Consider the following 21,399-nt stretch of genomic DNA (forward strand, 5'->3'; position numbering starts at 1 on the left):
GGGGCCGGAACCGCCGGGGCCGGAACCGCCGGGGCCGGAACCGCCGGGGCCGGAACCGGCGGAAGGGGCCGCGCTGGCGGAAGGGGCCGCGCAGGAAGCGGGGCCGGCGCTGCCCCGCGGCCGCGACCGGGGCGAGGGGAGCCGGGCAGGTAGGGCACCCGGGCACCCGGGCACCCGGCAGCCAGGGCAGCCAGGGGAGCCGGGCACGGGGACGCGGCCGGCTCGGCCCGCGGAGAGGGAGCCGCAGGCCGCCGCCGCCCGGCCCCGCTGTCACGGGCCTCTCCCGCTGTCACAGGCCTCCCCCTGGGAGTGAACGGGGAAACCTGGTTCAACCCGGTTCAACCTCGTTAAACCTCGTTAACCCCGCTTTCCCTTCTTCCCTTCTTCCCTTCCCTGTGCTTATCCGGGCACAAATCACCGCGTCCTGCCGTTTTGCCCCGCTCCGGGAGCGCCCCTCGGTGCCGGCGCTGGCCAGGCCGGCCCTGGCTGCTCTCGCCGCGTTTTTCCTCATTTTTCGCTGCTGCGGAGTCTCCCCGTGGTTCTTTAAGCTTTTCAAGGTCCGTGGGGTGTTTACTTATCAAGAATAGGGCACGTCCAGCTGTTGTTTCATGCGACGCTCGCTGTCGGGAATAATTGGAGGTGGGGGCCGCAAAATCCCGTTTGGTCTATTGAATAGATAAAGATCTTTCTGCTGTGTAAGAAAGAGCTTATTTTATTGTCTTTTATTTTTAAATAAAAGAGCTCTTTTATTGTCTTTTATTTTTAAATGGGGTCAGCTCGCTGATGTAGAATGAGGTGTTAGAGCTGTGCTCATTAGCTCAGGATAACCCCAGGAGGAGATTTTATTGTGCAGAAACTGCAGACTCATGGAGACAAATCCTTCTTTTCCCCCTTTGTGGCAGGAGTGGGTTGTGCTGATGTCATTTGTGTCTTGCAGGATTTTTGCTGCTTTGGTGGTTAATATTTTCATTTCTCTTGCCTTCTGCTGTTACCTTTCCTCCTGGATTGTTCCCAGCATGTGGCTGTGCCAGCCTGGAAGGTTTTAGGTTGTGTTGTAACCCTCTCTTCAAATTGAGTTATCCTCAGGTGACTGGGGGTTGATGTTTTCCCGGAAATTCAGTCTATAAATAGTTAATTTTGGGATTTCCAAGGTCGATCACCCCAAAATTAGCCCTTCCAGCCTGCCCCAAAAAGAGCAACGAGCTCAGGGTCTTCACTTCTGGCTGGAGAATTCCTCTAATGCAGAGGAGCAGAGAGCCATTCAAACAATAAATCCATTGGGGATTTATAGTTTGAATATCCCCCTTTAAAATAAAACAGTGGCAACGTGCAGTTAGCAATTTAAGATGCACCCAAAATATGTGGAACCATGGGTTTTGCTGTAATTACATCACAGTGAAGCTGTCAGTATTTCAAATTTTGGCATCACAGGGAGGCTGCAATGGAGGCCTTGCTCAAAGCTTTTCCAAAATCTGCCTTTTTTTACCAGTTGTTTTTCCTCCATCCCTTTGAATTTTAGCATCTGACCTGTTAAACCCAGGTTCACTGAGCTGCTGATGCTTTGCCCTCCTCGTTCTTGTCCTTGTGTTAGAATAAAACAAATCTTTGCCAGGTACAGTCGTGAAAGGATCTCTCAGCATCTGTAGAAGGTGATTTTCTGTTGGCATGGAGTTAATCTTTCTTTTAGTTGCTTGTTTGTTGCTTCTTATGGTAATTGTGGATGTTTTTCCATGAAGCACTGCAGGGTGGAGGGCAGAGCTCGGGAGGGAGCAGAGGATCCTGCACACTGCTTCCAGTGACTCCCAGTTTTTCTGTGCCTTTGAGCTGTAACTCGGCAACCTGAATATTTTTCTTGGTGTTCTCACCTTGAAGAGGAGCTGGTTTGAGGGCTTTTCATGGGGTATTTTTGGAGAGTCATCAGCAGCAGCCCGTTTTTTCCAAAAGGAAAAATAAATCATTTTCATGCCAGACAGACTTTGAACTTTTATTTTGCACTGGAACGTTGTAGTTGGTGCGGAGCTGGTGATCTCTGCACAGCTTCCCTGTGACTGCCTTGATCTCAGGGTGGGATCTCTGAAGGTTTTTTATTCATAAAAAGAACTGATCTCTGGTTAAACCTGGGTTTAACCAGGTTTAGCCAGGTTTTAACTCCCTCAGTTGAGAGGGTTTGTCTGATAATCCTCAGGTTTTGTCCGAGTCCTTCTGTCTAATCAAACCACAACTTGTTTTTTGCAGCTTCACTGCTGTTCCTCCCTCTGCTCTGTCCCTTCTGTGTTTCAGTTGCCTGAATTTCGTGACTCTGTGCCCATTTCCTCCCAGCAGAGCTCGCAGCAGAGATGGGGCCCCGGCGGAAAACTGTGAAAGCAGCGAGCAGGGAAAGGGCAGAGTCTACCAAAGCTGAGGAGCCAAAAGATTACATGAACCAACTCTCTCATGAAGTGCTTTGCCACATCTTTAGGTGAGCAGCCTGGCAGAAATCAGTTTATTGCTTCTTATTTTAGAGTTCTTTATTTTTTTCTCCAATTTGTCCTGTTTGTGACACAGTAAACAGTGGACGTACCATAAGCGAAGTGGTGGATAAAAAGGGATGACAAATGTTTTTTTCAGTCTCCAAAATTCATTTGGAAACTGAAAATGAATTCATTTGAGTGTCATGAATGTTAGAATGAAGAAGAAATAAGTAAGTGATTTAATTATGTTATAAATACTGATTTTAGAGCAGAAATACACTTTTGGGTAGGGCACAGTGGAGGTAACTGTTTGAGAATTGTTGTATTTGCAGAAGGGATCTGGGATGAGGATGTGACCTCCCACCAGCAAAGTCCTTCTCCCAGATGTTCACTCACCCTATTATCCAAAATATAATGCCTCACCCACAAGTTCTTAGAAAACAGTAGCTCTCCAAAATATTTGGAAATTGAGCTTGCAGTATGTGCTAGAAAAAGAAAGTAACTTAATCAAACTTGTTGAGGGAAATGGCTTGGTCAGCAGGGTTTGGGCTGGTTTACATTAACTTTAAGGAGGGAATTGTTCCCTGTGAGGGTGGGCAGCCCTGGCACAGGGTGCCCAGAGCAGCTGGGGCCGCCCCTGGATCCCTGGCAGTGCCCAAGCCAGGCTGGATGGGCTTTAAGGTCCCTTCCAACCCGAACACTGAGTGATTCTATGATAGGCCAGAGAACCAAGTGATCTGTGCATTTAATATTCCAATTGTGTGACTGTTCCACAGTGTCAGGAGCTGCTGAGTCACTGCTCGGCAAAACTCCCGACGTACCGCGAGCCTGGCCGGGCGATTCCGCGTCAGCGAGCGTCCTGCCATGGGAGCAAGGCCCCGCTGCTGCAGCCAGGCTGTGCTTTGGGACAGCTGGAGGCTGCAGCAGGGGCTGTTTCTGCTGTCCCCAGGTACCTGCCCTTGCAGGACATCATGTGCATGGAGTGCCTGTCACGGAAGCTGAAGGAGGCGGTGACGCTGTACCTGCGCGTGGTCAAGGTGGTGGATCTGTGTGCGGGGCGTTGGTGGGAGTACATGCCCACAGGTGAGCTGCTCCCTGCCCCTCACCTCTGCACAATGAGCCTGCCCTGCCTTGGCTCTTCCCTTCTTTGCCTGGCTGCCCTTGCCAAGTCTCTGCGTGCAAACACAAATTTGGCATGTTGCTGTATTAGGTCGTAGGTTGGTAATGGTCATAGGTTGGTGACTTGATGATCTCAAAGGTCTTTTCCAAGCCAGTTCAGTCTTTGATTCTGTGATTGGGAGTGCTCTGTCAATACAATCTGTGTTTGTCTGATTGTTGGAGGGGAGTTTATCCAGGGGTTATGCCACGAGGAGGCTGTTTGCATGCAGGCAGCAAAAAATACAATGGAGTGAGAAACCAACTCATCTGCCAGCACTTAACAATGTAAGGATAAGTTTGGATGTCACACCTTAAGCCACCTGCAGATCAATAGATAAATTTGTCAGTCTGGGTGAACCCTGTGAGTACCAGGATTTCTGTTGGGTTTAAATTACACTGCTGTGATTTGGTGGGGGACACAGCTAAAATGAGGGAATTCTGAAAATGAGAGGATTTGCAAATTGAGATTGGCTATGGCTGGTATTAAGCAGATGTTTAGACCTAACCTAAAACTGGTGTAAGTACAAGTAACTTACCCAGTTAAAATCTTTTTTATATGCTGTCTTTCACTAGAATAAAATAAAGCTTTGCTTTAAGAAACCATCCTGTTTCTGTGAGAAGTGTGAGTTGTGGTGAATAGTGAACTAAGGGATCCAGCTGGGATTTTTTTTAGCTATGGAGTTGATAAATGGAATTCCAGGAAAAATAGATCCACAAAGCTTCCTGTGAGGAGGGAGAGAACACAGTGAAACCTGCAGCCATGCAGCTCCTCCGAAGGAAAACTGTAGCAAGCCTGCAAAATTCAAGGCAGAGGAGTATTTAGGTCATGATTTTTAGAATGTGGAAGTAAAAGAAAAGCTGTTGCTTCACCAAGTGCGTCTTTTCAACATCGCAGAACTTGTACTGCCACATAAAGAGAGAAGTGTGTTTGGCTTTCCCTTCAGAGCCGAGTCTCTGCTGCCACACCAATACCAAATGTGTTGTTGTTGTCTTAGGTTTCACTGATTCCAGCTTCCTAACGCTGCTGAGGAAGATGCCAGACATTGAACAACTTTATGGTCTTCATCCCAGGTATCTGGAAAGGCGCCGAGTCCGTGGCCATGAAGCTTTCAGCATCCCTGGAGTTTTAGAGGCTTTGCAGGCCTGTCCAAATTTGCTGGTGAGTGGCTGGACTTGGGAGAGAACCTCCTTCAGCACTGTTAAAAATTGTGCCAGGGACTTGGTGCTTCCAGGGCTTTGGTTTAGGCCTGGCTGCACAGGGAGAAGTTAATTAATTGTGACCCTGTTTGCTGATGACAACTATTTTTAGTTGCACCACTGGGAATCCCAGGTGCTCTTAAGCCCAGCAAGGAATTAAAGCTCTGATCCCTCTGCTTTGAAACAGACAAGTCTTGCTAGAAATGAAAAGTCAAATAATGTTGCATTCTGTAGTTTACATGGTTAAGAGGATGTTGTTGTTGAACTGGTGTTAGAGCATTTGCTTTGCTTCCTTTTATCCAGGGTGTTGAGACCTCTCATTTAGAGCTGGTGGAAGCTATTTGGACATACATGCCCCAAGTCCACATTTTAGGGAAGTTTCGTAATCGTAATGGTGCTTTTCCAATTCCTCCTGAGAACAAGCTGAAAATTCCTATAGGAGCTAAAATTCAGACTTTGCACTTAGTAGGTGAGTGTGGTCGTGGAGAAGCAGTTGGCTTCACACAGGTGGATTTAAAGGCTTTGAAACTGCAGATTTGTAATTTTTTGGAGGAGAGGGAGTTTGGGCTGTGGCATCTTGGAGATCCTAGTTGGATATTTGATGGCAGGTGCAGAGGGCAAGTTCTAAAGAATTATTGACAAATCAAGGTGAAGAACTTGTGCTTCAAGTGTTCACAGCTTTTCTCACTTGCCACAAAGCACAGAAAAGCTTCCTTTTGAAAGCCAGGAATTTGTCATGCAGTGGATTAGTTTAAAGCTTGTTTAAAATGTTTGTTTGTTTTGTTTATGTATTATTAGGGGTGAATGTCCCTGAGATTCCTTGTATCCCAATGCTGAGGCACCTTTATTTGAAGTGGGTGAGACTCACCAAACCACAGCCTTTTAAAGATTTCCTTTGTATCAGCTTACGTGCTTTTGTCATGAGGAACTGTGCTGGTAAGAGGGATTCTTCCTGTCTGAAGGGGATGGTAGAGCATGGAGGAAATCTGGTTCTGTTAAAGTCTTGGAATTCCACATTCTGAGAGCAGCCCTTGTTTGATTTGTGGTGTTGGACAGAAATCTCTCCCTGTCCTGTCCCTTACTTGGTGCTGTGTGGTTCTGTTGACTTCCTGCTCTAGAGGGATTTGTGTGGATGTGTTTTAGTTCTTCCATGGGATAAGTCAGGGAGAAGTGAACAATCTGCTCTGTCTTTCTGGCCTTGTTGTGTGCAGGACCCACAAACTCTCTGAAGTATGTTCCCCTGGTGACAGGCCTGGCTTCTGCCAGGAATCTGGAGCACTTGGAGCTGGTCCGTGTTCCATTTCTTGGAGGACTTATCCAGCACGTGGTAGAAGACAGCTGGAGATCTGGTGGGAAACTCCTGATCCTTTATACCTTAATAAAAATAAATAAATTAATTAAAGCTTTAGCAAATTCTGGGGGCTTTTTGTCTGTAGTATATTCTGTTTTGAGTGTTTGGAGCTATGGTCATAGTGCTAAACATGCTCTGTGTTGGGTATAATTTTGATATTTGAGCACTTAACTCTTAATGAGCTACATTTGTTGATGGGCAAAACCAGGATTGGAGTTGGGTGCAAATATTTGTTTTCTTGATTTGCTGAAAAAGGTCAAGATAACACTGGTGAAAATGTGTAGGGCTGGGGGCTGTGATGTGAGGCTGAAGTATAAGAAGGGTGTTCTTTATTTGCCAGGTGGTTTTAGGAATTTGCACACTATAGTTCTGGGAGCTTGCAAGAATGCACTTGAAGTGGATCTTGGCTACCTCATCATAACTGCTGCACGAAGGTACCTCCCTTCAGATCTCTCTTGGCTTCCCCTTTTTCCAAATAAATGTCTTAGAAATGATATCCAAGAGCCAGAACAACCATTAGAGTTTAAGGAATACTCATACAAACTTTGCATAACAAGAGTGTTCTGTGATTAAAGCAACTGCAAATACCCTCTGCCAGGTTCTCTGTTTTATTAGAACAGGGCACCTTCTTGAGTGTTTTCTGTGTTTTGGCCTGAATTTTGATAGGAGCAATTCTGAATTCCCTGCAGGTTGCACGAAGTGCGGATCCAGCCTTCTTTGACCAAAGATGGTGTTTTTTCTGCTTTGAAGATGGCTGAACTGGAATTCCCACAGTTTGAAACTCTTCACCTAGGCTACGTTGATGAGTTTTTACTACAGTGTATGACACTTTTTTATATCCGTAAAAAACCCATAAGGATTACAGAAATTGCTGTGTTTTCCATCATGTTCTCAGTAATTAATAAGAATATTAATGTTGCATGTATTGAGGCTGCTGATCTCATACAGCCAACTCTGGTTTTCCTCACTCCCTGAAACTGGGAAGGCTGAGCTTTATTGAAGGAATGATCTGATCAGTAAGGAGTTAGAAAGTCCTGCTAAAAAAGGCAAATTTACTGCTGTGTCTGCTCCTCTCTTTTATAGGTAAAATGACGAGTACGGACTTGGTGAGGTACGGCTTGGCTGATGTGGTTGAAAACCCAGGAATTATTACAGATATTGGTATGAAAGCTGTAAATGAAGTTTTTTCTTTCATCAAGTATCTGGTCATTTACAACTGCCCACATCTACATAACCCAAATAATTGGATCACAGGTATTGCACACCTTTGAAATTTCAGAGCTATTATATGAATTTCTGTGCTAAACCAGAATTTCTCTGCTCTAGTTCTTGTTCTGTTGTTAGTAAGTACAGTAGATGATGCTTGCTTTGGGGCCATGGTGATGCTGGGAACAGGATGGAGATCCAGAGGATGCTGCTGTCAGATCTGAAAAGGGGGTGATAAGCAAGGAGTGAGGTGGGAATCCCTCAGGAAAGGCCCCTCTTGTGTTCCCAGACCACTCGAGGTGGACCCGCCTGGTTGACCTGACCCTGGTGAGATGCCATGCCATCAAGCTGGACTCTTTCAGTCAGTTCATCGAGTTACTGCCAAGCTTGGAGTTCATTTCTCTGGACCAGATGTTTAGAGAGCCTCCAAAGGTAAATTCCAGAGAATGGTTTGGCTTTTTCTCATTGCCAGGGTTTTTACTTGTTTCCATTTCACTGGCATGAAATGGAAACAAGCTCCAGCTGCTGTGCACTCTTCTCAAAGTTGCCATTAATTGAAAAGATTGGTGATAAATTACTTTGGTTTGCAGTTGTCTTTAGCATGGGGAAAGTGGTGCTGCTTCTGCAAGTGGGAGCAGTGGCAGGAAATGAATGTGTGACAAGAAAATAAAACTCACTGATTCTATCAAGATCTCTGCTGATATTTCACTGTGCTGCTGCTTTTTCTATTGTTTTTTCTTCTTAGGTCTCTCTTTGCAATACTAAGAGATTTTTATGATTTTTTGCTGGGTGAAATGGGGGTAGTATTTCCCTTTTGAAGTGCTTTCAGAGCTTAGGAATTTTATTTCTTCGTGTTGTCTCTTCCCACACTGAAATACAAATCCTTGGTAAGCTGCTGGCAGGCAATGAAAAGTGTAAAACCTGCTTCTTTTGGCCATTAATGGTACCTTGTGTGCTGGGAAGATTCTGATCTGCTGTTTGTATTCATGTCATCATCCACAGCAAATTAATAAATTAACACAATTAATAGATTAAGATGAAGTGCTCTGAGGACCTTCCCTTTTGTTAGGAGTTGAACAGTGTAAGTTCTGGCTTGGCAGCCTGAAGATGGACCCCTGCAATCAGGAAATCTGAGGGACAGTTTCCCTGTTGGTGTTGTGCTCTCCCAGACAGTTCCAGCAGAGTGGTTTTCCTTTAGGGAATGTTTCCAAGTCTGAATTTCTGCTCTTTCTTTCCAGGGCTGTGCTCGTGTGGGCCTAAGTGCAGGCACAGGAATCGGGGTCTCCTCTGCCCTGGTGAGCAATCAGAACTCCAACAATGACAATGACAACAACAACAACCACCAGAACAACAACAACAACCCCAACATCCACCACAACAACCACCAGCACCCCAACGAGCAGAACGAGGAGAACGAGCTGCGCCAGGAGGGCCCCGCTGAGGAGCAGCAGATTGGGGCTGAGGGTAATCCTGGGGCAGCTTTTGGGGGGTTTGCAGCTGGGGGGAATCCTGGGGCAGCTTTTGGGGGGTTTGCAGCTGGGGGGAATCCTGGGGCAGCTTTTGGGGGGTTTGCAGCTGGGGGGAATCCTGGGGCAGCTTTTGGGGGGTTTGCAGCTGGGGGGAATCCTGGGGCAGCTTTTGGGGGGTTTGCAGCTGGAGGGAATCCTGGGGCAACTTCTGGGGGGGGGAGCTTTAATCTGACTGAACTAAGCCCCAAAAGTTCGGCTGGGCTTTGGCTACAGAGATGTAGAACAAATCTGTGAGGTACTTTGTGAAACCCAGAGGCTTACCAAAGGAATCAAAGCAGTTTTTATGTATTTCCTGTGAGTGCTTGTGGGCTCTGTTTGTTCTGTTTCCTGTTCCTGACCTCCTGGTGCCCTTTGCAGCCCTGAATGAGATGGAGGAGGTGGCACAGGAGGAAGGGGACGCTGCTGGCCAGGGCCAGGATGAGCTGCCAGCTCCCAGCCAGGCTGTTGTTCCCATGGAGGTGGATGAGGAGCAAGCAGGTAACTGGCTTTGGGAAGAAATCACCTCTTGGTATCTTCTTGAGGGATTAATTTTCCACTGTAAGTCTGGTTTTACATGTTTTTCTTCAGCAGGCCTGTCTGATTTTGAATAATTATGTTAACACAGCTTAGTTCTGTGAAGGAATTTACTCTCTGTTACAGCCCAGAGCTTTCTTTGCATGTGCAGGGACACACCTTGACCTTAGAGCCTGATTTTTGTGCTCAGTATCATAAAAGTCAGAAGGCCTGAATGAACTTGGCCTGTTGTGGTGTTCATGGCCTTAGTTCTTCCACTGCAGCACTTGGGTTGTTTTTGCTTTTTCTCAATCCAGCACAACTTGTTCCAATGTTAATTTAATCTATAGTAGTGACACAAGGCAGTCTTGATTTCTTCATTGCCACTTCTTGCTGGACAATATAATTTTCTACTGAATATCTCAACAACATGAAGTAACACGCCATTGTGACACTCCTCCCATTCCAAACCAGAATGCTCTAATGCTGGAATGCAGTAATTTGCTCTTCTCCCATTTAGATTCTAATGAGGGACCCATAGAATGAGTGGCTAAATTGACTCCAAATAATTGCTTACCAGTTTTTCAAGCAGTGCTAGAAGTTTTTCAGCCCTTTAATCTGTGAAATGGATTAATTTTTACATGAAATGCTAATATTCTCCTTCTCAGGACCAAGTGGAATTCAACCTGTTGTAAAAGCAGCTCCTATTACCATCCATGATTCAGACAGTGAGGATGAGGAGGAAAGTGTGGGCACTTCCAGAGCCTGTATCTCCAACAGCATTGCACAGAGTTACTCAGATGGGGAAGAGAAGAGCAGGGATCCAGTGGAAACCAGAGAACCTTCAGGTGTGCAACATTCCTTCTTGAGCTTTAGCTTTTCCATGTGGCTCAGGTTCATTTCTAGCTTGGTTTGGAATGTAGGATGAAGGTGGAAGGATAAATTTGAGTTCCAGTCACAGGTCCTGTACAGAAACACAGATAGTGGTGCTGCTCTGATCAGAAACCTGCAGCTCCTCTTTGGGATTCCCAAGTGGACAGAATTTATCAAGCCTGTGAGCCTACAGTGTGGGTGTCAGTTCTGGTTTCAGGGAGGAAAGAATCTGTGTTTGGAGAGAGTTTGCATAAATTTTTATACTGCCGATATCTGGGATTTGGGGCATGGGGTAGTGTAATGAGCTGAGAAGATTAATGCAGACATTCAGCAGGAATTTCTCCATGGAAAGGGTGCTTGGGCCTTGGAACTGCCCAGGGAGGTTTGGATCCACATCCCTGGAGTGTCCAAGGCAGGCTGGAGGTGGCAGTGGGTGCTCTGAGCTGGGGACAAGGTGGGGATGGGGCAGAGGTTGGGTTCCATGGGCTGGGAGGGCTTTTTCAATCTCAGCAGGATTAAATTCTGTTATGATTTCTGTGGGTTTCTATTCACCTGTGAGCTGAGCCTGCTGTTACTGCTGGCAGCACTACCCAGACCCAGGAGGGGGAGCTGGGGGTTGCTGCTGAGACATGAATTTCAGTCCTGTCTCTGTTCCTGTTCGATTCCTCAGACGTATTCCTCGTATTTAAGAAAACATAAGCCTCTCTGGATTAGATATTAGAAAAAAATCCTTCCCTGTGAGGGTGGGCAGGCCCTGGCACAGAGCAGCTGGGGCTGCCCCTGGGTCCCTGGCAGTGCCCAGGGCCAGGTTGGATGGGGTTTGGAGCAGCCTGGGACAGTGGAAGGTGTCCCTGCCATGGCAGGGGTGGCACTGGATGGGATTTAAGGTCCTTCCAACCCAAACTACTCTGTATTCTTTGATTCTATTATCAGTGTGTCTTTCATATTGCTGTGCCTGTGTGAACAGTGAGCTGCTCTGGACAATCTGGCAGATTTGTGTGGTAAACCCTGCAGCACATCACTCTAAAAATAGCTGCAAGACATTACAAAGATGCAGCAACAGCTACACATACTAATAATTCCCATTCCTGGGGAGATTGTCATTGGCCTCTGGGCTGCCCTGTGTTTTCATGGCTGTCCCAGAGGAGCACTCAGGTTTGTCTGAGGTTTCTCACTGCTGTCCCTCCCTTCACTCCTGCAGTCAGCGGCAAAGGCAAGACTCCCCTGCGGAAGAGATGCAGCATCAGCCACGGGGGCCAGGCCAAGCAGTTCCCTGTGGAGGAGAGCAGCTGTGAGAAGGGCTGCCAGGTGACCAGTGAGCAGATCAAAGCTGACATGAAAGCAGCCAGCGACATGCCCGAGAGGAGCAAGAGCAAGGATTCCTACGGCAGCTGCAGCAACACCCCGGGATCCACGGCAGCATCCAGCTCCTGCAGCGCTGCTTCCCCCAGCCCTGACTGTGCCCAGGCAGCCCAGAGCCGCTCTGCTGGCACCAGCCCAGCAGCTGGAGAGGAGTGCAGGCAGTGTGGCTGCTCTCCCTGCAGGAGGGATGGCTGCAGCGAGAGGGAGCCCGAGGAGAGCTCCGTTTGCTCCCGCTGCTCCTCCAAGGCGCAGCGCAGGACGAGCGGGGGGTGGGATGGGGAGAGCCCCTCCACCAGTGGGGCCTGCAGGGACGGGCCAGACTTTGCACTTAGGACACTGCCAGACTGCAGTGGGGCTGCAGGAGAGCCTGGGGATGACAGGACTAGTGGGAGTGCCTGTGGGGCTGGCAGCCAGGAGCAGAGCACGCAGCCCCCGGGCTGGGAGCTGGACTGCAAGGAGGAGTATCCACGGAGACCCCTGACCAGGGCCAGGAGCAGGCTGTCCCACGTGCCTCTGGTGTCAGAGCCAGGTAGGACTCACACCCAGAGTAACGGCTGAGCACAGGCAGAGCTGCCATGAGACAGCTCTGAGCAGCTGCAGCTCCCCCAGGAGCTCTGATGTGCAGCTTGTTAGTCAGGGATTTCAATTAAACCTGAGTGGTTTGAAAGGGTTAGAGCTTGATGGAGCAGAGGTACCATCACCAGGGAAAATCAAATTTCTCTGAAAGTGCCACTGACTTCTTCCTTCATGCAGCTCTTTCTGTGTTCTCCATATATTCTAACCAGTATTTGCTTTACTCCATTGAAAAGCGAATGAAATTTTTTGGTACTCTGCCTGTCTGTGGAGGCTGTGATTCATTGAAACAGAAGTTGTCTCTGCATTAAAATCCTCCCTTCAAAGGCAGCAGCTACACTTAGATCTGAACAAGAAGGCAAAGGTTATAACTGGTGCTTTATCAACCAGTGATGTCATAATTACAGTGGAGCCAGGCTTTTGGACCTGCATTGGGTTCTGCTTCCAAGTGTTTGAGGCAGGATGATCAAACGTACTGAAAATTGTCCTTTTATTAAACACCTTCTTGCTTCACATGATTGTTTTGTTCATCTGACATAAAATAAAACCCCTGAAGGGCTGGAATGGAGGGAGAACACAACAGATGTGAGAGGAGAATGTGCTGTTTCTTTCAAATATACTTGGTTTCCAAAATAATCATCTTACTGTGGCACAACCTCATATATCCAGGACTCTTTGCTGGGAATATCTGGCAGGTAAAATGAAACTGAAAGATGAAATGTGCTGCTTACACAGCTGTGAGTGTTGGAGGTAGGGAAGATTGAGGGCAAATTCCTGCCTCTGTTAACATGGAATGATTCAAACTCTTCATATCTTGGTGTATTTCCAGTTTATTTAGTGCTCCTAAATGTTAACAAAGCCTAAATCACCTCAGATGTTCTGCAGGTAGATGCAGCTCAGTTTTCAAGAAAAAATCTTGCTAATAAATTTAAAATGTCTGGTTTCTACCTTAGGATCAGTAATGAATTTGGGGATGTTTGTGCACATATGTTTTAATGAAGACAGTTTAGTTTTAGTAAAATCATTTCTCGTTTTGATCTGTTAATGATAGAAAATTAATTCTAGGGCATTTTTCCCTCTTCCTGGTGGAAATAATACTTGTGGTGATTTTTTTTTCCAAAGACTCATCTGTTAAATCAAGCAGGAATTTGAGGTCCCTGGTGGAGCTTAGGAACATTAAAGGATTTTATACCTGGGCATCCTTTGCAATATTAGAAAAAACTTAGTGACAGTTACAAAGAACAGATTTTCCAGGAGTTTGAGGTAATTTCTACTATTTAAACATTAAAGCTATTTTGGGTTTTGTATTTGTCAAGGATGTTCTGTTTCCTGCAGAGATTCAAATGTAACCTAACCATGAATCTTTTCTTTTCCTGGCTCCACATCTTTCTGTGGTGTAGGTTCAGCATTCCTGGGTTTTCACCTATAAAGATATTTATTGGGAATAATTCTGAGCACCAAGCTGACAGTGGGGTTTGAGCAAGCAGAGATTTGTTCTGAAGCCAGGCAGGTGTTTGGATTTACCTGTGTGGGAAAAGTTGGCACGGGCTGTTCTCAGCTGTCCTGACAGGGAGCAGAGGAAAGATTTTGCCATGTTTTTGTTTCCAGAAGTAGCAAAGCCAAAGCCAAGGCAAACCACCAAGAGGAAAAGGACAGCTGACAAATCCACCAGTACCAGTGACCCTGTGATTGAGGATGATCATGTTCAGGTAAGGGCTTTTCCTTCACTCCCTGCAGCTTTATCACCATAAACACCTGCTGGGAACTGAAGCTATATTATATTAATTCATATCTTCCTGTATCTCATAAAATTCAATTTATTTTTTATTCATTTTTACCCTTTCATACATTTTTTTCTTTTTTTTTTTTTTTTTTTTTCATTTTCCCCAGGTACTGACTTTGAAATCCAAAAACCTCGTAGGAATCACATTGACCAACTGTGGAATAACAGATTTGGTGCTGAAAGACTGCCCCAAAATGATGTTCATCCATGGTATGTGGTTCATGTCAGGGCTGCCTCCTCCCTCTGGCATTATTGGAAATTCCAGAAAGAATTCAAGTCAGGCCACTGCTCATTTTGTATTCATCAGCTGCATTGCTGGTGAATTAGAACTCCAAATATTGCTGCTTCCCACTCTGAATGGCTCTTATAACAGCTTTAATAAAGATTAATATCTGAAAATCAACAGCTGAAATGATCTGACAATTAGGGAGATGAGATGTTTATTGAAGAGTGGTAATACAGTAATTAGAAGTTGATGAAATGAGTTTGAGTACCTTGTTTTTCTCTCATTTCTTCATTCTCCCATAGGTTTTTTAGCTGACAGGATGATACTTTTGCTCCTTGACATGATAAAAATCTGTTTTCAGTGCTGGCACTTAGCTTGCATTAGTTTCACATGCCAGGGTGTGACTGCTCCTGGATTGGGTCATTTATTGTCTTCTGCACCATCTAGAGTTTTTCTTTTGACATCAGATCTCTGTACTTAGAAGCAATAAAGGAATGATTTCTTTATTCCAGAATACTTAGAACACACATTGATTTTGAAGGAAATTTGGATTACATCAGCAGACTTGCTAGAAAGGAAACAATTTTATTTTCTATTGTGTGGCTTCTCAATCCTCTGTGTTTGAACTGATTTTGGAAGTTGTGGCAGACTACAGACCACTTCAGTGAAAGGAAACAGAGAGAGGAGAAGGTTATTAGATGAAATTTGACGTGGCCTCTTAAAAGGCCACTTCTGGCAGGGTCCAGCTGAAAAATTTGATGTTAATATGGAGAAAATGAAGAGCTGGCCTATATCTGATATACTTATGTAATCTTTTGGAACTTATATTGCTTGTTTGCCTTCTTTTGAACCTGCCAGCCTTGAAATTCTCTGCCAGGAGGCTCCTGAGGTATTGATTTCCTTTTCTAGCTACAAGGTGCCGTGTGTTGAAACACCTGAAGGTGGAAAATGCCCCCGTTGTGAATCGCTTTGACTACGCCCAGTGCAAGAAGCTGAACATGGATCAGGTCCTGGATCAGATCCTCAGGATGCCCCCAGAGAGGAACAGGATCATTTACCTTCGTCCCATGCAGCAGGTACAAGCCAGCCTGCATTCCCTGGGAGCACACCAGGAGCTCTGCCTGGGGCTTTGCAGGAAGTGTTCCAACAGCACCACTTGGAAATTTGGTCGTTTAAAGCCCAGCAGGGTTTTTATTGCAGAATCTGCTGCTTGGATTTTAAGTTACTCTGCTGGATTAAATATTAAAATTCACTTATCTCCAGTATTCATTGCATTAGGGGATGTTGTAAACTGCACTCTTAAAGGTGCAGAACTTCATATCCAGCATACACAGAACAGATATTTGGGCTACAAGCATCATAGACAGAGGCACTGAGTTCATTTCAAACTGAATAACTCAGGCTGTGGGAGCCTGGGTGCTCCTCATAGCTGTGTGTGAGCAGAGCATGGCACAGGGATCTGAAAGCCTTGGCCCATGTGCTGTTAGGCTGAGGAACAGCAGAGTTTGAGATTCTGAAGGCTCCATCCCCTCCTGGTGCTGCAGTGTTGCAGGACACCGGTGGGACTGGGAGCCAGCCTCTCCTCCCCCAGGCTGTGAAGGAGCTGGAAGCAGAGACATTTAGGGAATTGTTCAAATCATCTGATGAGCTTTTATGCAGGCTTCATTTAATATCTGGAAGATTGGGAATGTTTGATTTTATCCCTTTGTGGTGCTGCTTCTCTCCTGCTTTCCTGTCTTGCCTTGCCAACAAGGGAAGGTTGATTATATATAAAATCCATAAAACTAGCTTTGCTTTGAAACCACATCTATTAAAGGACAGTGATAAAAACATTACATGGCAATAAAACCCCAAATCACTGATCCCCTCCTTGTAAGAAAAATTCTGAGGCATGAATGTTGTTTTAGGCCATTCTGTAATTTTATGGAGTCTATTTCCACATTGGAGCTGGGAAAAACATCAGAAATTAGACATTAGAAATTAGACATTTCCCATCCAATTCCAGTACTTGAGAAGATAAATTGGAAAAGCTGCTCTGGGGAGCTTTCACTCCCCTCAGTCCTTATTTATTTGTGTTAAAATTCTCTCCCATTGCTGCATTTTCTGTGGTCAATCCCTGTTTGCTCTGTGTGCAGCCCCATCCCAGTGTTTGAGGTGCTCACAAGTATTTGTCCCCAGGTGGACACGCTGACTCTGGAGCAGAAGATCTTCAGTGGCCCCTACCCCTACCACATCTGCATCATCCACGAGTTCAGCAACCCCCCCAACGTGCGCAACAAGGTGCGGGTGCGGAGCTGGATGGACACCATAGCCAACATCAACCAGTGAGTACTGCCACGGGCAGGCAGCCCTGACCCTCTCTGGGCAGCCCTGAGCCACAGGCAGGGAGCCCTGACCCTCTCTGGGCAGCCCTGAGCCACAGGCAGGGAGCCCTGACCCACCTGCAGGGAACCCTAACCCTCCCTGGGCAGCCCTGACCCTCCCTGGGCAGCTCTGACCCTCCCTGGGCAGCCCTGACCCTCAGCCAGGGAGCATTTGCCCTCCAGGGAATCTGCCAAGGTGTCCTGGAGCAGCTGCAGCTCCAGACTTGCTCTATTCTGTCACCCAAATTTTTTAAAAAAAATCCATTTGGTTACTGCTGAAGGTTGAATTCTGGGTGGTGCGGTGTAAATCCAGTGTGGAGATGCATTTAATAGAAAACAGACTGTAAACCCACACGTATAATCCTATAAATTCTCCAGCAAATCCTATAAATTCTCCAGCAATAACTATCACATTCATCCAGCAGTAATGCAGTTGTACACCGAAGTTGGAATAGTTGGGAAATGTCTTCAAGGCTGAAAACAAATCATTTTTAAAAGAGTGATTTGCTTCAAGAAATAGTGTCGGTTCCTGTGCAAGGTGATGTTCAATCAGTATCAGCTCCTGAAAATTCCCAGCAGCAGGGAATTGTGGATCTCTGAGCAGTTCTAAACCTGTCCCTGTTGGCTGTGGTTGCTCTCCAGAGTGAAGGGATGGAGGCTGAGTTGGTGTGAGGCTCTTGGGGCAGTTTTTCCATGGATTCAGGCTCACTAAAGGGAAGGTTGTGTATTAGGATTTCTCCTTTGCTTTTTCTCCCTCCCACCTCCCCATTTCCTGGCTGTGACCTCTCCCTCCTTCTCCCCAGAGAGCTGATTAAATACGAGTTCTTCCCTGAGGCCACCAGGACTGAGGAGGACCTGAAGAAATACCCCAAGTACCCCTGGGGCAGAGACATCTACACCCTGGAAGGTGAGAGTTTGTGGGGAGCTCAGGGCTCCTGCTCAGCCTCCTGCTGAAGAAGCAGCTCTGCATCATGCCAGAGGTGTGGACACCATTCCCTGTGGGGAAACAGCCCAGTGGGGGAATGAAGGGAGGAGGTGCTTTGTGCTGCTCAGTGTTTGAAGGCTGCTGGTGCTGCAGGGGGGGTGTTTCCCTTTTCCTCTCTGGCTCCTCACCTGTCCCTCTCCCAGGCATCGTGGATGGTGCTCCTTACTCCATGATCACTGACTTCCCCTGGCTGAGGTCCCTGAGGACAGCAGAGCCCAACAGCTACGCCAGATACGACTTTGAGGACGATGAGAGGAGTGAGTAACCTGCTTGCCTTCTTCACAGAATTGCTGCTTTGGCAGTGCCTTCCTTTCTTTCTCAATTTTGGTAGATCTGTTGTTAAGGTGGGCTGGAGAGAAGTGAGAAAGCTCCAGAAATTTGATATAAAAGTTAAAAACTGGACTTGGAAACTCTGGCATGGAGATGATGTGGGTTAGAATTTATTGCAGATGTGGCTCTTTCTACTGAGGAGCTTGTCTGCTAAGATATGATGGTAGGCAGTGCCTGGGGCTCAATTAAAAGCCTTACTTGCTAGCAGAGAATATAATGTTCTTCCATTACTTAATTAGGAACATCCTGGTTAAAAATACCTCTACCTTCATTAGAAGTATTTTTAATTGATCCTTGTTTGGATATTCTTACCCAGCTCCAGTTTAGGAATATTAAGAGGATGAGGAAGAGGTTTTTTTGTTCTGGCTATACCTTTCTCTGGTTTTGTTTCTTAATTTCTTTTTAAAATTTTATTTCTGACTGATGTAATTGAATTTTATTTTAGCTTGGCTTGATGCCTGTAGTTCAATATGAGGTCTGAATTACCAAACAATTGATAAGTATTTAAGAGTCAGGATGCTCAAAGAGTCACGGTGTTAAAGCCATGAAAATTCAGGAGAGCGCTGCTGCTTTATCCTTGATTGCTGTTGTTTATAAAACATTTAAGTAATGGATAACCTGGAATAATTCAGAGAGGCCTCAGGGAGAGGCTTTCTGATGCTCTGGGATTCATTCCACTGCCAGACTTTTGGACATGGGGACTGGAGCTGTGAAAGCTCCGAGGAAGGCAGGAGAGAACATCCCTAAAACGCAGCAGGTCAGGGGAGGCTTTTCCTCTTTTTGCCAAGTCTGAATGCAAAACCAGGCTGGCTGGGGAATGCTTTTGGCAGAAACATCCCTTTGTCCTTGCTGTCTTTGCCCAGCCACCATCTACGCCCCGAGGAGGAAGGGGCAGCTCTCAGCTGACATCTGCATGGAGACCATCGGCGAGGAGATCTCGGAGCTGCGGCAGGTCAGGAAGGGCGTGTTCCAGAGGGTCGTGGCCATCTTCATCCACTACTGTGATGTCAACGGGGAGCCCGTGGAGGATGACTACATCTGAGGGGTGCCCCCAGCCTGCCCTCCCTCCCTCCCTTCCTCCCCCTGGCACTGCTGGCCAAGAAAAAGCAGGATTTTTTTCCGAATGCAAAGCATTTCCCACCAAGGCGCCCTCGGCTCTCCCCGTGGCCAGGAGGATGTAGTTAACTGTAAAATGGAAAGTACAAATTGTATACTAAGAGTTGTACATAGAGGAAACAAACAAACAAAAAAAAAAAAAGCAAAACAAAACTTCCTAATACTGAGACTTTATTTCATATGTTTATACAATTTAATTTAAGTTCCATTTTAATGAAGGCCAATAATTAGGAAAGGGGAAGAAGATTTTAACTTTTCAACCCATACAATTCATAGCAGTATTTTTTTTTTCCTTAAAAAAAACAATTCCATTTGCTGTGTTCAAAAGAGTCATCAGAGTCTCTTTTAATCTGTGCCTTTTTCTTGACCATTTAAGAGTCCAGTCTGAGTAAACCTGTTGAGCACAATCTTGGTGTCTTGTGTGCATTTTTGGAAGGGTCAGAATATTCTCCAGCTGTTGCAAAGAAGGCCAGAACCAGGAAAAAAAACAGAAGTAGAAAATTTGGTGATCTGTGGTAGTTTCTAGAGATATTCAACCCATTTTTGGGGGGGAAATGAAGCCCCCATGTTTAGCACCTTGGAAACAGAATGTTCTCAAGCATTTTGTACTGTTAGATTTCATTTTCATGGTGTATTTGCCTCTGTACTGTGGAAATCAAGTTGCTGATTGTTGGTTCCACCCTCTTGAACGTAACTCTGCCCCTTGCTGGGAGCTGAGCTCTCCCTCCAGGCAGGCAGAGGGGGGATGTGGGGCAGCCTGGTGCCCGTGGCAGCTCAGGATCCCTGGGACACAGCCTGGGAGCTCTGGGGCTGGCTTCTGCTCCCTCCTGAATGCACATTTTCCATCTGCTCAGTAAAAACTGCTGCTGTTTGCCCCAGAACGTGTGTGTTGTGTATGGAAAGGTGCTCCCAGTGTCCACAGGTGTTTGCTGCCAGTGCAGGTGTAAAATGCACATTTTGCTGGTGCACTCACAGGGTGCCCAGGGCTGGCAGACCTTGCAGAGGCCAATTCCCAGCTCTGGCCTGGTCTCTCATCCATGCTTGTTTAAAATTGGTGTTACCAGTCTAGAAAATGACACTTCCTGAGGTAAAAGCTGTACAGTTTAGAGCATTTTATCCAATTTTGCTCGTCATCTTGGTGGTGATTTTCTGAATTTGGGGTAAATGTGGCTAATGGGGATTTCTGTGATGTTTAGCTCTGTAAAACTGAGGTGAAGCTGCTCCACACAGCAAAGGCAGTGTTGTTTTTTTCAGGCTCTCTGTGGGAAGTCTTGGGATAATGTGGAACTAGAAATACATGGGATAAGAGGGAGAGAATGGTGCCTAATGGGAGCATTTCCTCAGCCCTGCTCTGTGCTGACTGGAGGAGGAGCACTAAACACCAGAGAATGTGAATGTTACTAAATTTGCTTTAATGCAGGATCGCAGTCAATGGTTGATTATAACTCATATATTTAATTAACCATAGATAATGTATTTAATGATAATTCAGCCAAAACAATTGTGACCCTTTCTAGAAGTGTTTCAAGTCCTCTGAGTCATTGATTCTGTCAGATTTACCATTTTAGTCCAGAAAATGTTACTGAGTTTCTGGAGTATTGCACCACGGCTCCAGCTGGTATCTCCTCACTGCAGCCTTTTGCAGAAGTATTTACACAAATAAAGTGTTTGTTTATATTCAGTATTTCTGGAAGCGATTGAACCTTGCAGTAATCTTGCCCTCAGTGCCTGAATCCCCTGTGTCATCTCTGGGGGTGGGGGTGGGAGCTGGGATCTTCTGGGGATTTGATCTTTTGGCTCTGAGCTTCCTCCTGTCTCCGTTTCGTGGCTGTTTCAGGTGCTTTTTTTCAATCACCATGGCAAGGGAGGGTTTCCCTGGCTCTGCCCAGCTCAGCTTGGAGCATCCCAGATGTTTCTGTGCCAGGCTGCTCCTCCCTCCTGTGCCCGGTGTGTGGCAGGAGGAACTGCTGTCCCTGCAGGTGAGGGGACAGTGATCCTGCTCCTCCTGCAGCACAGCAATTCCAGCTGGGCCTCTCAGCTGCTCCTGTGGGGACAGGCTGGGATCCACCACAGCCCCTGAAACCAGGGGTGTTTGCACCTGGGTGCCACAGGCAGCTTTGAGCTGGAGTTCAAAGGCAGCCTGGCCAGCACTGAAGCTGCAAGGTAAGGAAATGACAGAGGAAATGTGATTGCAGCACCTCTGTGCCCTGCTTCCCTCCTGGATGTGGCTTTGGGGAGAACATTGAGCAGGAATTTCTTCCCTGGGCCAGCTCTGACTCGGCAGCACTGGGGAAGGGAAATCTCGGTGGGATTTCTGTCCCTCTGCAGGTCACAGTCAGAGGGGGCTCCTCTTACAGCCCCTGAGGAGAAATGAGCACCTCCAGGTCCAGCTCAGCTGGAAGGGG

The 21,399-nt window shown here is 46.5% G+C and overlaps 1 protein-coding gene across 5 annotated transcripts; it reads left to right on the forward strand.

The window, feature by feature from the left end:
* The first annotated feature begins 60 nt into the window (after positions 1-60).
* FBXO38 (F-box protein 38) lies at positions 61-20,687 on the forward strand. Of its 5 annotated transcripts, none has more exons than XM_021547189.3 (22): positions 61-149; positions 2,323-2,458; positions 3,400-3,533; positions 4,604-4,767; positions 5,109-5,274; positions 5,604-5,741; positions 6,017-6,154; positions 6,497-6,590; positions 6,846-6,976; positions 7,240-7,410; positions 7,652-7,794; positions 8,601-8,826; positions 9,249-9,368; positions 10,052-10,231; positions 11,458-12,147; positions 13,800-13,900; positions 14,082-14,184; positions 15,110-15,276; positions 16,379-16,524; positions 17,367-17,470; positions 17,692-17,805; positions 18,742-20,687. In XM_021547189.3, exons 2-22 carry the CDS (start codon positions 2,337-2,339, stop codon positions 18,918-18,920), a joined length of 3,531 nt encoding a protein of 1,176 aa, XP_021402864.2. In that variant the 5' UTR covers positions 61-149; positions 2,323-2,336; the 3' UTR covers positions 18,921-20,687. The 5 variants fall into 5 exon arrangements, with proteins under 5 accessions (XP_021402864.2, XP_021402868.2, XP_021402865.2 ...); XM_021547193.3 differs by having other exon boundaries at positions 7,240-7,317; XM_021547190.3 differs by having other exon boundaries at positions 71-149; positions 2,320-2,458.
* The last annotated feature ends 712 nt before the right edge of the window (positions 20,688-21,399 follow it).

This window comes from Lonchura striata, chromosome 15 (genome assembly GCF_046129695.1).
Source record: "Lonchura striata isolate bLonStr1 chromosome 15, bLonStr1.mat, whole genome shotgun sequence".
NCBI classification, from domain to species: Eukaryota; Metazoa; Chordata; class Aves; order Passeriformes; family Estrildidae; genus Lonchura; species Lonchura striata.

Coding starts and splice junctions, on each gene's coding strand:
- FBXO38 (XM_021547189.3), top strand. CDS start 2,337: ATGGGGCCCCGGCGGAAAACTGTGAAAGCAGCGAGCAGGGAAAGGGCA. Junction 7,411..7,651: donor CCCAAATAATTGGATCACAG/GTATTGCACACC, acceptor TTGTGTTCCCAG/ACCACTCGAGGTGGACCCGC. Junction 15,277..16,378: donor ACCTTCGTCCCATGCAGCAG/GTACAAGCCAGC, acceptor ATTTGTCCCCAG/GTGGACACGCTGACTCTGGA.